Source organism: Cupressus sempervirens, chromosome 3 (assembly GCF_028749045.1).
Source record: "Cupressus sempervirens isolate cs-2001-9-10 chromosome 3, ASM2874904v1, whole genome shotgun sequence".
NCBI lineage: Eukaryota > Viridiplantae > Streptophyta > Pinopsida > Cupressales > Cupressaceae > Cupressus > Cupressus sempervirens.
This window is the reverse complement of record NC_143120.1, coordinates 451,741,051-451,756,770: the sequence shown is the minus strand read 5'-3', so window position 1 is coordinate 451,756,770 and position 15,720 is coordinate 451,741,051. Positions and strand designations below refer to the sequence as shown.

Below are 15,720 nucleotides of genomic sequence, written 5' to 3'. Positions count from 1 at the left end.
TCAGGTTCCTCTCACTTCTAATATCTCTTGCTATTGCAATAACTCTTTTCAGTTGTTCTGTCTGTGAGTGAATTTTTTTTTAGTCGTAGCTTCCTTGTTTGCTTTCTGTTTCTGCTCATACTTCCGCAGAACGTCTGCAATATCATTTCGCATACTTCCTTCCTTGGCGACCCAACCCCAAATTTTACATATCAAAGCCCTAAAACCCTCATTTATCTAATTTTAGGGTTTGCCCTATCTTTTTCACCTCTCATCCAATCGCCACCAAACTGAGCCACAAGATTCAATTCCTCATTTTGCTCCCTTATCCCTCTTGGACTGTTCGCCTCATTTCGCCTCCCTACCCTTGAAACCCTCATTTTTCTTTTTCCCTTGTCCCCAGATAGTCTCCCACCACCCGTCGAACACCCATTTCCTATATGAGTTTTACCCAAATCCAAGTTTGCCGTAACTAAAAAAGTTTTTGTTTCTCATCTTCTACCCATTTCAAAAAAAAAAAACAAAAAAAAAAAAAAAAAACCCTTGTTTTATGGTTGTTACGCGTACAGGAGCAAAAATCATGGAAGAGGAAATTGCATCCCTCAAAACCAGACTTCAAGATCTGGATGACAAAATTCTGGGTCTTAACTTTCAGCAGTCAGCCATGAGCCGAAACCATTCAGGAGATACTGGGTCCTCTTCTGGCAATTTCCGTGGACCAAAGCTTGATTTTCCACGCTTCGATGGTTCTGATCCGACTGGATGGATCTATAGGGCAGAGCAGTATTTCAGCTTGCATAATACTTTGGATAACCACAAAGTCTCCCTTGCATCTTTTCATTTGGAACATGAAGCTCTTCAATGGTTCCGTTGGTACATCAAGGCTAATGTAGGCCCAACGTGGAGCGAATTGTGCACCCTCATTTTGGAGCGCTTTGGCCCTAGTTCCTTTGATGATTTCACAGGAGCACTCACTAAACTGCGTCAAACAGGCACTGTAAGAGAATACCAGACAGAGTTTGAAAAATTAGCTAATCACACAGAGGGCTTGTCTGATGAATTCTTCCGTAGTTGTTTTGTCAGTGGTCTGAAGGATGCACTTCGCTCAGAAGTCAAAATGTTTCGACCTACTACAATGATGGAAGCCCTTGGGTTGGCTAAGTTAGCGGAAGACAAGATTAGTGCTCTACAACGCTCCAGATCTAATTTTGTTCCATTCAGAAATACAGGTTCTCACAACCCTCCAGTCATACCAGCTCCCAGAACTACTCCGATCAAGCACTTGTCTGAAACAGAGATGCGAGTTAGGCGAGACAAAGGGCTTTGTTATAATTGTGATGAGAAATGGTCTCGGGGCCATAGATGTGTTCAGCAAAAGCTCTATCTCTTGGATGTGGATTCTCCACCGGAACTGGAAGAATATGTAGATGCTCAGGAAACAGTGGATGCTGAGGTTGAGCCTCACCAGCCTGAACCTCCTTCCCCAGAAGCTCCACCAGAGATATCTGTCCATGCTTTGGCAGGAGTCACTACTCCACAAACCATGCGGGTCCAGGGTTTCTTCAAGAAGATCCCTCTTACTATACTCATTGATTCTGGTAGCACTCATAACTTCATTGATCCACGCATAGCCAAACAGGCTGATTGCTTTATCCATCCCTGCTCTAGCTTTGAAGTCATGATTGCCAATGGGGGCACTTTACCTTGTAAAGGGAAATGTCGCAATGTGCGTCTCTCTATTGGAGATTATAACATGCGCTCTGACATGTTTGCCTTACCCTTAGGTGGCTGTGATGTGGTTTTGGGTGCCCAATGGTTACGCACTCTTGGCCCCATTCTCTGGGATTTTGCTGAACTTTGGATGCAGTTTTCAGCCGAGGGGCACCAACACACTTTGAAAGGCTTACAACCAGGGTCTCTCAGCATCATCAGTTCACACCGTATGGAAAAACTTCTTAAGAAGAATTCACATGGTGTCATCGCTCAGCTCCATTCCATTCAGATGCAGCCATCAGCAGTCTCTAGCACTCCTGCCGATCTCCAACACATTTTGGACAAGTATTCTGGTATATTTGCTGAACCTGTGGGATTACCTCCTTCTCGTCCAGAGGACCACCGTATTCAGCTCCTTCCTGGCAGTGTTCCGCCCAACATCAGGCCCTACCGCTACCCATTTCATCAGAAGACCGAAATCGAGATACTTGTCCGTGACTTACTGAAGCAAGGTATTATTCGCCCTAGTACCAGTTCCTTTTCTTCTCCAGTTCTGCTTGTTCGCAAAAAAGATGGGTCATGGCGACTCTGCATTGATTTCCGAGCACTTAATCATCTCACTATAAAGGACAAGTTTCCCATTCCAGTTGTTGATGAACTTCTTGATGAACTTCATGGGGCTCATTTTTTCTCCAAGTTAGATCTTCGTTCTGGGTATCATCAAATTCGGGTTAATGAGGAGGATATACCTAAAACTGCCTTCCGCACACATGATGGTCACTATGAATTTTTAGTCATGCCCTTTGGCCTCACGAATGCTCCTTCAACATTTCAGGCAGTGATGAATAACATATTTCGACCATACCTCCGGAAATTCATTCTGGTCTTCTTTGATGATATCCTCATATATAGCAAAACTTGGGCTGAGCATCTCCATCATCTGGAGCTTGTCTTGCAACTTCTCTCTGATCATAAACTCTGTGCAAAACTATCTAAATGTGTGTTTGGCCAGGAGGAAGTGGAGTATCTCGGGCATATTGTTGCACACCATGGAGTGCGGGTGGATCCTACAAAAATAGATGCCATGAAAACTTGGCCGCATCCTAAAACTCTCAAGAGCCTTCGGGGTTTTTTGGGGTTGACTGGCTACTACCGCAAGTTTGTCAAAGATTACGGGAAAATTGCAGCACCATTGACAGCTCTGTTAAAAAAGGATGCCTTCTCCTGGACCCCTGTTGCTGAGACTGCATTTGAACAACTGAAACAGGCTATGTGCAGTACACCTGTTCTCGCGATGCCATATTTTTCCAAACCCTTCACTATTGAGAGTGATGCTTGCGGCAATGGATTGGGTGCTGTTCTCCTGCAAGATGACCATCCTATTGCGTTCACTAGCAAAGCCCTCTCTGGTAAGAATCTAGCCCTCTCTACTTATGAAAAAGAAATGATGGCTATTTTGCATGCTGTACAGAAGTGGCGGCCATACCTCTTAGGGAGTCATTTTTGCATCAGAACCGATCACCAAAGTTTGAAATACTTCCTGGAACAACGGGTATCCTCTCCTACACAACAGAAATGGGTCAGCAAACTCATGGGGTATGATTATGAGATCACCTACAAGAAGGGTAAGGAGAATATTGTGGCAGATGCTCTTTCTCGCACATTTGATAATCAAGCTTCCCTTTCCGCTATTTCTAAGCCCATTCCCAATTGGTTAGCGTCTGTTCAGCAGGGCTATGATAGTGACTCTTCTTTATCTCAAATCATTCACCAGCTAGCCAATAATCCTTCTGCTATACCACATTACTCTTGGGATGGTGCTTCTCTTCGATACAAGGGTCGACTAGTGCTTCCTCAGAACCCAGCTCTACATCAGGCTATTTTTTATGAACTCCATGCTTCTCCTTCAGCAGGGCACTCAGGCTTCCTCAAAACTTATGAGCGAGCAAGGAGAAACTTCTTTTGGAAAGGAATGAAACAGACGATTCAACAGATGGTGGCTGAATGTGATACTTGCCAACGCCACAAGGGTGAAACGACCCTCCTTCCTGGCTTGCTCGAACCATTGCCCATCCCTACACGGATTTGGACTGATATTTCTATGGATTTCATTGAAGGGCTTCCTAAATCCGGTGGCAAGACAGTGATCTTGGTTGTGGTTGATCGTCTCTCGAAATATAGTCATTTTTGTGCCCTCAGCCACCCCTATACTGCCTCCTCTGTTGCACAAATCTTCATGGACCAGATATTTCGTCTTCATGGACTCCCTTCTTCCATTGTCTCTGATCGTGATGCAACTTTTACCAGTCATTTTTGGACTGAACTGTTTCAGAAAACTGGCACCAAACTGAAGATGAGTTCGGGCTATCACCCACAAACTGATGGTCAAACGGAAATTGTCAATAAATGCTTGGAAACTTATCTTCGTTGCTTCACTTCCGAACAGCAACATCAGTGGGCCAAGTGGCTCCCTTTAGCTGAATGGTGGTACAATACCTCTTACCACACTGCCTCTAAAATGACTCCATATGAAGCAGTCTATGGTCAGGCACCTCCAGTGCTCCTTCCCTACACTCCCAACAGCTCACCAGTCCAGGCAGTTGACATAGTTCTCCGCAGCAGGGATCAGATTCTTCGTACCTTACAGGATAATCTTCACATGGCCCGTAATCGGATGAAACAGCAAGCAGATCAACACCGTTCTGAGCGCTCATTTCAAGTTGGGGATATGGTTTTTCTTCGTCTACAGCCATACAAACAATCCTCCCTAAAGCTGAAAGGGCGTCATAAGCTGGCCCCAAAATTTTATGGGCCTTATCAGGTTCTGCAGAAGATTGGTTCAGTTGCTTATAAACTGGAACTTCCTCCTTCTTCCCGCATTCATCCAGTTTTTCATGTTTCTTGTCTAAAGAAAGTTCTGGGTACCACTGTCAGAGCACAAACTACTCTCCCTGACATGGATACGGAAGGATCCATTATCCTGGAGCCGGTAGCAATCATTGACCAGCGCACTCGCCAGCTTCGCTCTCGCTCCATCTCTGAGGTCTTGATTCAGTGGCATGGCATGCAACCAGAGGATGCTACCTGGGAACCCCTTCTTCAGATTCAACAACAATTTCCACACCTTAAGCTTTGAGGACAAAGCTTTTTTCTAAGGGAGAGGGGATGTTAGGAACCTGTGTGTTCCTTCTGTTTATTTTGTTAGAGTAGAGTTGTTGGACGCATATGCTTTGTAAGTCGTCCCGTGAGTTTATTTTATTATCCCACATGCATAGGTAATATTACTTTTCTAGATCGTACCCAGTATATAAGAATAGGTTGAGGCCCTTGATGGGTACGGACGAATTTATTGTATTGAGCTTGCTCAAAGGAGGTTACCCCCTCGAAGTGGCCTGCGATCAGTAGATTTATTTTGAGTTCTGCTATCACTTGTATTCTGTTATTTCGAGCATTCTCACGATATTGCTATAAGGAGGTTCTTCTCAGTCTAACAACACAAAATTCATGTCACCTACCTACATCTACTCAACTTGCCTTCTTACCACCTATTTGACAATCTTGGCCACATGGTCTTAGACAATATGAGATGCAGGTGTGCTCCAAAGAAGTCTGTGTGACACACACTGGTAGATGAATCTGCAAATATGCAAGTTGTCATTGAGACAAGACAAACTATCGTCCTACAATTATAATACTTGTTTTCACCACCCACCGACGTGGGATTCAACCCTGCAATCATGTAGCCTCATTTTGAAATTTCATTTGACCCTCCTTTTTCTTCTTGAACATTTTTAGAAATATCTCTTGGTGATTCAAGCATTCTTCTTCACATCCACAACTTCTTCACTCCACATTTTTAGAGACTATTCACTGTATTCCTGAGTTATTAATTATATTTCTCTCACCATAATCATCATTAAGATTCCATATGTTCGAGTAGTCTCTCTACTCTGCTTACTTGTGTCTTTTGAGCATATCATATTATCTCTACTTGGCACCTTATCATTATATGTCTTTTATTTACAATTATTTGTCATCATTTATCTTGTGTCTATTCGACTATCATGGAGGTGGAAATGGGACAAAATATGAATTTGACTGAAATAGGTCTCCAAACAACCACCCCAACACTTTTTGTTATTTATCTGTGCACGTTGTGAATGTGTAAGATTTTTGTCTCAAGATTTCATCAACTCGAGAACATTATAGTGAGATTCTTTCTCGCAACTCTTATATTTTTCATAAAACATTTACTTTATTTCTCATTTTATAAACATTCAGTTTTAGTTGCCTTTTATTTTTATCATTTGATGTACTTCTATTATTAGCATCTATCTTCGTTTAGGTTTGATTAATTAAAGCTAATTGGATTTAATTACTTTAAAGTAATTAAAACCTCTACAAAAAAAATCTTATTTGATCTTTGTAGCTCCGTGTACTAGTCAACATGAAACTTAACACAAGGGAAGATCCATCCCTTGAAACTTTAAGTAATCTCTACACTAGTACACTTTTTTCTTCTCCACAAATCACCACCCTCCTTTTCCTTTTATGGCATTAGTGATTCTTCTCAAAAGAAACACAAGGCATCTATTTTAGAATCTAGAGGGGTATGCCAAAGATTTTAGAAAATGATGGGTGGTACCCTGAACTAAACCGAGTGCCAAATTCCATAGGACTGTGAGTCTACCATGCCATAGAATTGTAGGGGTTCGAGTTCACAACCGATGATCGATCACATACACAACACTTCTTAACTGAAACCTTCATACCATACCAAAACCTTCCACCCATCCCACTCTATCATCGTGAACACCTACCCCCATCCTTCTCTATCACCATGAACACCTACCCCCTACATGTAGGGGGGTCGCCCACCCTCTCAAGCATTCAACCAATCCCCTATGCCCTTAAAGTGGAATGGTGGAAGACATGTGACGTATGCAATTATAGTTTTAGAAGATGAATATGTGCACTTGTCTCCTCTATAACTAGGACTGTCCCATTTCTTTATTCTCAAAATGTAAGGATAAAACTAAAATCTTTATAGATAAGTAGGAGGTATTCTCCACAACAAGTCAAATTGTGATATTGCTCCCAAGATTTGATTGTGTAATTTTTGAGTCAAACTCATTGACCCATATTTCATAAACTCTTCATAGTTCACACACAAGTTAAATAGGACCACACTAGTCCATAATAGACACATACGTGTGACTTTCTACAAGTTGTGGTTTACCACTCCTATTACACTTGTGTCACTAATGTATGATGATATATAATGTATTTACTTTTTTTATATTTTATAATTTGGCCTTAGTTAATAAATGGACACACACAACAAATATTCAATAAATATTTATATTGCAAATTTTAATCTCAAATTTATTAGATTTTTACATTCCATTTAAATTTAATGTAATGAATTTTTGCTTTTTGATTATGTATGTATTTGTAACTTCAACATTTTAGATCACTCTGTAAACCATCATCAAGAGTGTGATTTGAAATGTTGATACCATGCTTTTTAACATCAATGTTTTAGATTAGACTCTATAATTCATCATCAAGAATGATTTGAAATGTTGATACCACACTTTTATATCGCAATGATAGATTACATAGAGTGATTCGAAACATTGATATCACATTTTTACATCATAATGATAGATCACAATATATGATCCAAATTTGATGCTAAAAAAATCATACATAATCAAAACTAGAAAATCATTATCAAACATTTTTAATAAGTACATAAATACCCTTAAATATATTTAAAATAAAATAATGCCCATATTAGTTGGAAATTTTGAGACCATCTTATTTTGCACTCTCTTTGCTTTCAATGCTTTGAGACTACTATTCCTCATTTCACAAAAATATAAAGAGCTTGAATTAATTAAGCCGATAGGCTTATTTCTAGGAGACTTGCCATTGAAATGTTATGATTTCTCCACGTTGTCGGACGTTTGAAAACAAGAAACAATAGTCGATAAAATAGAAGGTCGTCAGAAGTTAATGATGTTTATTGAATGAACGATGTGTGCCACCATGCAGCTCCCCTCTGCTTTTGCACTCTACAATCTGACCTTCGCACCTGCCAGCCTGTCATCGCATGCCTCACCCAAGTAACCCCATCGCCTAATCGAGTTTTTTTAACCAGTCATTTCTTCCTTTTCGAAAAAATGGTTTCTTGGCTACTTTTTCGAGGTTTGTCAGGCACAACAATGGTTTTTTTTTTTTTTTTTTTGGTTGTCATTTAGGGCAAGACTTCGGAGCAAAAATTTTATTTTGTATTTTATGTACTGTTTAAGGGAAGTAGTCTGGGAAAGAGTGATAAATTTATAATTTTAAAAATAATTTGATATAGCAATTGAAGTAGTAAATAGTAAATACGTTTCAATGTATATCATTTTGTTGGTGTTCTAATTTATTGGGTGATTTGGTAATCATTCGAAAAAACAATATATTGTTCCATTTTGACAGTCAACTAATGACAAGTTTGTGTGAATAATAAACATATTTTTCTTATTGTAATGTTTGTTAAATTTAATTTTTTTTATGTTAAATAATGAATATAATGGTAGATTATGGTATGTATGTGGTGGATTGTAATTTATTAATTGAAAATTTGTTGGTTGAAGACATATAATAAATGATCCAGATATGTGTTAAATAGTTCAAATATCTTGTATGAATTTGGAGTCGATCAATAGCATCGAGGTTTTTATTTTGTTTCATGTATTTGATTAATCTATAGATGATTTATTAATGAGAAAATGGTCTTGATACAAAGAGAAGTTACACAAACTCTAGACAAAATTAAATAAATGTACATTCACACTCTAATTGTCATATCATCTTATCAAGATTAGATATTGTACCAGCTAATATTTAATTCCATTATTTAATTCAACTTACATACTATTCAAATAATTCTAATATTTTATTCAAAACTTTCCAATTTATAATTTATATCAAACTATATTCCTTTACCATTAAAAATATATTATTAAAATAATAAAACATTCCTAACATATAAGATAAATGAAATCATAACGCTCAATTTACAATGGTTGGCACAATGTTTAACAAAGTGGCACATATTAAAAAATTAGGAAAAAGGGGAGATTACCACCTAAAGAGGCTATTTAACTACTAGTAAGTGGAAAGGAATATACAGAATATTGGAGAGAGCAAACCCAAAAAAAATACAATACATATACCTTGGTAACTGAGTAAAAGTTTTTTTTTTTTTTTTTTTTTTGGGGCTATAATAGGATTAAACTCATTTTTGTAGATAAGTTTTACAATCCTTAAATCTATGATTTCAAAATAAAAAATATCATTATTTTTCAAAATAAGATAAGACATGTGGTAGAAAAAGCATTAAATAAGACCTGATGGAATGGGAATGGGATTATATTGAAAATATTGACTTCTTCTTTTTGTTTAAAATTATTAAATACTACTTTTTATAGTTCTGTAGCTAAATCAATGATACGAGTAATGAAAATTTATATTTAAAATTAAAATTTCATATCAACTTTTTTTTATAATATATATTTATATTTTATAAGTGGGTACTATTGTAGACAGTAAGATGTATTTGGTAGCAAATGTTATATTGTATATATAAAATTAATCTTTGACTAAAAAATAGTTCGCTTTCAATTTTTATGAAGTTCGAATAAAATATCCCAATTTACTTATATAAGACTTAACTCTTATTCTTAATCTAAATTTAATTTATTTTTTAATTTATTTAATTACTATTTTCAAATGAAAAGAAAACATGATGATTCCTCTTCAAATATGTATTAGTATATTTAATATTGCATTAAATATTTTTATTTTTATTGAGAGGTGAAACACTTTCATTTTGAAGTAAAAAAGAAAAAGTGAGTGTAAATAGAGAGGGAAGTAAATGTTGTTACAACATAAATGCAAAGAAATTATAGAAAATTTTCATTTACAATCAAAACTCCAAGAGCTTCTTATATCACTTTCACTTTCCTAAATATGAATGACAAGTTATAAACTATGTAAATCATTCTCAGATACATGAGTCAAATTATCATATATTTTGTAATCTACAGATGAGAAATAAATAGAAAACAAAAAAACAAAATTATATTTTAACAATTAATAGTTATAATTACTAAATTAAAAATGAAAAGAAAAATCTTAAATATATATCAATTATACAAATTACACACTTTCATTACTCTTTCTTAATAATATATCTTCAACATGTCGTTCAATACATATGTAGGATATATTTTCTATAATAAGTAAAACCAATAGATTTGTAAATGTTTATTAATTTAATTTAATGGAAAGACGACATCTCACGAGACTAGATTGTCCATTTTATATATACAATAATTAGAGGGACAAAAAGACTAGATTGTCCATTTTATATATACAATAATTAGAGGGACAAAAAGAGGAAGCAGGAGTAAGAAGATTAGGAAGAGGGGAATAAAAAGTGGTAGATGAAGAGACAAAATAAAGATATTTGAGGTGATAGATAGTATATAAATAGATACATATCAAAATTCAAAGAGAAATTTAAAAAAGTAGAATATAGATAGTGAGAGTCAAAGAGAAATTAAAAAAATAGAATATAGATAGTGAGAGGTGAATGGTAAAGACTGGGGTAAGATTAAATAGAGATAGGGACATAGAAAGGAGTGTATGTGTGTATCAAAAAGATACAAAAGGAAAGGATATAGAAGTAGATAGGGAGAATTTGTGAATTAGAGAGAGACATATAGATATAAAAATATAGGGATATACAAATATAGAATAAGATAGAGATGAAGAGATTGATTTAATAAAGACAATTTCAAATAGCTAGGTTGTCCATTTCGTATAAGAAATGAGAGTTAGATCCTGAGATAGATAATTGTAATGAGAGATCACGAGAGAGTGAGAGGGCAAGGGGATAATGAATAAGATGAATGCTATAAAGAACAAAAAAGGGTAGTGAGGTAAAAAGGTTGATAATGATAAAAATAGATAAGGAAACATAATGGATCATGCGAAGATAAATAGGAAGAGTGAAGGAAGAAGACAAAAAGAGAGAATGATAAAGATATATGAGATGATAGATGGATAGTGGATAAATAGATAGATTAGCTATATACATAGAATAAATCAAAGAAATATTTTTAAAAATATGATACAGATACATTAGAAAAAATGATAAAGATGAGTAAGATAAAATAGAGATGGACCTATGTCTCTGAATAGGAGAGATATAAAGATGGGTTATGTTAGTGGATAAGAAATAGTTTATGAATAACTATTCAATAACATCATGAACAAGTATAAGAATATTGGCTTAACCCTTGCACCCTTCAACAGTGCAAGTGCTAGTTTCATTATTTTCTAACATATGGATCAAAAGATGTTTTAAATAAATAAGGATACAAGGTTCCAAAGATCTTTAAATAAATAGGGCATCTCGCTGGTATGTGAGATGAGACTATAATGTTTCATATATGTTTAGAGATGATTAAAAAAATTGTAGACTTCATTAAATAAGTTCATATAATTTGATACGATACACCGAAAATTACCCCCTATTTATCAATAATAGACTCAAATTACATGGTTTTAAAAATGAGTATGCAAATTTCACTATTTAATCCATATATAAATAAAGTTTTAACTTTGTATACGATCTGATTGGAGGTGTGGATCCATCTTAGATGAATAGGTACCGGACAGGATTCATTTTGCATTTAAATATTTAAATATTTCCTTCCTGCGAGAGTAATTTGACATCAATCTCCTTTGTAAACACGGGGAATAAAATGCCCAAGAAAAATGAATTCAATTCCCATTTACATAGGACCTCTTCAAACTTTAAAAATCATAACATCATAGTCTAATTAGCAATTATCAATGGAAAAAGGCTATCCACTCGGATCTATTAGGTTTCTACAATCCATGGAATTTTAAGTATAGTTTTTTTAATCATCAAGGATCATTCTACATGATCCATCATATTCCTTTCACATTCCTTTAACTCTCTGGCATACTGATAATGGATCATGCATCTAGTATAATTAAAAACCTTTTCCTTTCACATTCCTTTAACTCTCTGGCATACTGATAATGGATCATGCATCTAGTATAATTAAAAACCTTTGATGATAAAAAAATAACTCTACAGAATTAAAATTCAGAAATTAGAATTGTACACGCTACTTGCTTCCAGGTCCAGATCAAAGTTCAAAGAAGATTGGCAACCATACTATCTTTCCATTTTTTGAACAGCTTCCACATGGGTCACAGTTTCATCTGGACCCCTGTCTATTGTGCTTCCAACAGGTCCAGGGACACACTGAGCTTGTTTTAAGTTTATTTCCCTGTGTTCCTGCCAAAGAATCTTGTTTGATTCAATAAGATTTTCTATAAAAATAAATATAGATTTAAAGCTTTCAAGAAGATGGTACAGAAAACAGTACTTGGCATACTGCAAATGGGTGGCAGAGAAAGTGAGTAGTAAAATCCGAGTAAGGCATCTCAGGCAGGCCCTGTTTTTGTCTCAGCTTGCCTCTATATGGAGCGGCATAGCAGGGTACGCATGTAAACCAAAATCCAATTGGTCCGCACACAAAAGAAGCAGGTGTTCCCCAACAACCTCCCAAGAGAAGATAGAATAGGTATGCTCTGAGTCCAAACCAAGAAAAAAAGAGTTTACAGTTAGTCCCGTGCCTACACACCTTAGAATGTGCAACTAATGATCACAATCCCGAAATGTCACAAAAAATCTCGATCTAAATAAGGTTTTGAGTTAAAAAATGTCTCTGAACTCTTGATAATCAATTGTTTACAATATAAGAAATTCAAAATCCATGATAGCAATGCACTAAGATTTCTGAATATTGACAGCCAAAAACCAGAAATCCATATAAAAATCCATCATAGCAAGGTACATAGATTTCTGAATTTTGCCGTCAAAAACCAGAAATCATTATGAAAATTTGAAAATCCATGATAGCGATGTACGTAAATTTCTAGCCCGCACAGGTTGATGAGCGGGCTTGAGGTTGTGGGCTTGAGGTTGTGGGTAGTTCCTCATGGTCTCGGGTTCAAATCTCTCCAAAATAAGTGACACATTGCGAGTGGGCTTGAGGTTGTGGGTAGTTCCCCCAGGTCTCGGGTTCAAATCTCTCCAAAATAGGTGACACATTGCGAGTGGGTGGGCTTGAGGTTGTGGGTAATCCCCATGGTCTCGGGTTCAAATCTCTCCAAAATAGGTGACACATTGCGAGTGGGCCGGCTTGAGGTTGTGGGTAGTTCCCCATGGTCTCGGGTTCAAATCTCTCCAAAATAAGTGACACATCGCGAGTGGGCTTGAAGTTGTGGGTAGTTGTGGGTAGTTCCCCATGATCTCGGGTTCAAATCTCAGAGAGGTAGGTGAGACATCTTGTGGGCAGCTGATTTTACGTATTGAGACTAGTCTCGCCCTAGCTCGCATCGGTCGCTGGTCATCCCTGGGCTAGGTCAGGGCCACTGGTCATCACTGGGATAAGTCACAGGAACACCCCATGTAAAAAAAAAGTACATACTTTGAAAGTCAAAAACCAGAATTCAAATATGAAAGTTTCAAAGCCCACATGTACATAGATTTCTGAATGTTAACGGTCAAAATCTCAGAAATCTATGTACATTGCAGTCAATTCGACAGTGGAGAATGGCGTTCCCATACCTCATGGAGGTAGACAAACTATTAAGCAATAATTTCAATCTTGTTAGATCCATGGTCAGGATCCAGAAATCTAAGCGCATTGCAAGCAACTTGTGACTGGAAAATGTCATTCCCGTACCTCATGGAGGTGTGCAAAGTATTAAGTAATAATTTTACTGTTGCTATATGCATTGTACAACTATAATGCTTGAAACATGTTAATGAAAAAGGTTCAAAAATATTACCAAGGCAATAATAAGATAACATGTGTGTCCGATTGTGTATGTTTTTCATTGATATTTCAGGTATTGATGAACTTGATTATCCATGGTCAAAATCCATAAATCTATGTACATAGCAATCAATTTGACGCGAAGAATGACATACCCATACCTCATGGACGTGTAAGCAATCATTTACTATTGTTGAATCCATGGTACACGCAAAATTCTTGAAGTATGGCAATGAAAGATATTCAAAAATACCAACAAAGCTGTAATAAGATAATCTGTGGGTTAAATTGTGCATGTTTTTCATTGGACATTTTAGGTATTGACGGGCTTGACATTTCATATCACGCTAACAATTGTTTGCAGGTGTTGATGGAATACTTACAGAAATCTGAAGCATTGTGAAAGTTAACAAAGTTTCGGCTTAGATCTCAACCTGTTGGTTCACAAATTTAACAAACTTATTAAGGGTTTAGAACCCAGTTTCTCAAACCACAATCAGAGATTCCTAGACGTTCCAAAAGACCTGATTAGGGCTTAAAATATTACCACTGAAATCATTCTTCCTAAACCGAAAGCAAACCAAAAAACTTAAGTTCAGTTGAACAACTCCAGAGAAATTGAAAAGGAATTCAATTTCAATTTCGACTGTGTAGGTTTTTCATTGGACATTTTAGATTTTGATGAACTTGACATTTCATATTGTCCGCAGGTGCTGATGGAAATACTTAAGAAATTTAGAGCATTGTGAAAAGCTTACAATATTCAGCCTTAGAAATTGGATCTCAGTGTGTTGGTTCAAATATTTGACAAATTCGTTGAGTTTTACACACATATCTCTAACCACAACCAGGAATCTCTCTGCCTTAAACATGATTTTTTTTCACGATCCACTAGAAGACCTAGTTTGGGCTTAAAACATTACCATTAAGATTATTCTCCTTAAAACACCAAAAACAACTTCAATTCAGTTGAACGACACCATAGAAATTAAACATAAAATTCAATTTCTCTGCAATTACACATTCCATCACTAGCTGAGATGCAGAGAAAACGCACCTAACAAATGAGACTTTGCCGTCTGTAATGCTGTGGACATTGCGGGCAAACAAGAGGCAGGGGCAGAAGGCACCCCAGGCAGTAGAAGCTGGATTCCTTGTAATATCAGTAATTTGAGAAGCCCATCTGTAATCCTTTGACAAGCCCATCTTGATTCCTTCTCAAGTTCCATGGAGCTTTCAGTTTAGACCTCATAATATCCATTTGCCTTTGCCCAGCTCACATCTCCCTCGCGCCTTCGTCTGCCATCTGCTATATACGTGGCAATAAGAAGAATGGCGTGTCGACAGCAGGAGATTTGCTTCAACAGAAGTTTTCTCCTTCAATCAACTTTGTATGGAAAAAGTCTCGGTTTGCAGCTCTCTTCCTCTTGGTTTAGTTTGCATACATCATTCCCATAACCAAAAAAAAAAGAATATTTTTTAAACATTGCCAAAATAAATTGTGAAAATTTTCAAACTGTAAGTTTTGATTTTAAATAAAAATATGATTTCAAGTTTATATAGTGAAACATTATGTAACAACCCTCTTCAAATCTGCTCTAAAAAATGCTGATGAAAGCTCAAGGAATTTCATCAAACAATTCACATGCAAGGGAAGTATGACTGATATAGTATTTCAGCTGGCTTCAAATGACTTTTTCTTCAATTTGCATCAATGAGAATCTTGTGCTAGAAGACTACAATGGACTGCACAATGACCTAACATGAGTGTGCTACTAATTTTGACAATATTCAGTGCATATATATGATCTAAGCATGAGAAATGAACACCTACAGCCAACTGGCATTTTTACAAACAATTGGTATGCAAACTAACTAGCTGATAAATAATGATATTAAATTGCTTAAATGACACCAGCAACTATTATCTTCTTAATTGCAATGAAAATTACAATGCTCATGAAATATGGCCAAGACTTTGGCATTTACATGGATTACAAAATGATAATGCTGGTATAATGCACACTTACAGCTGAAAGCTTATAACACCCTAAAAAACAATACTAACAAAAGAACCTGGTTGTAG

The 15,720-nt window shown here is 36.3% G+C and overlaps 1 protein-coding gene across 1 annotated transcript; it reads right to left on the bottom strand.

The window, feature by feature from the left end:
- Positions 1-11,515: 11,515 nt before the first annotated feature.
- On the bottom strand, positions 11,516-15,072 carry LOC149567025 (protein PLANT CADMIUM RESISTANCE 7-like). Its single transcript, XM_089820241.1, has 3 exons — positions 14,692-15,072; positions 12,177-12,381; positions 11,516-12,085 (listed from the first exon to the last, which is right to left on the bottom strand). Exons 1-3 carry the CDS (start codon positions 14,838-14,840, stop codon positions 11,963-11,965), a joined length of 477 nt encoding a protein of 158 aa, XP_089676367.1. The 5' UTR covers positions 14,841-15,072; the 3' UTR covers positions 11,516-11,962.
- Between the last annotated feature and the right edge of the window lie 648 nt (positions 15,073-15,720).

Coding starts and splice junctions, on each gene's coding strand:
- LOC149567025 (XM_089820241.1), bottom strand. CDS start 14,840: ATGGGCTTGTCAAAGGATTACAGATGGGCTTCTCAAATTACTGATATT. Junction 12,382..14,691: donor GGCAAAGTCTCATTTGTTAG/GTGCGTTTTCTC, acceptor GTTTGGACTCAG/AGCATACCTATTCTATCTTC. Junction 12,086..12,176: donor ACCCATTTGCAGTATGCCAA/GTACTGTTTTCT, acceptor ATTCTTTGGCAG/GAACACAGGGAAATAAACTT.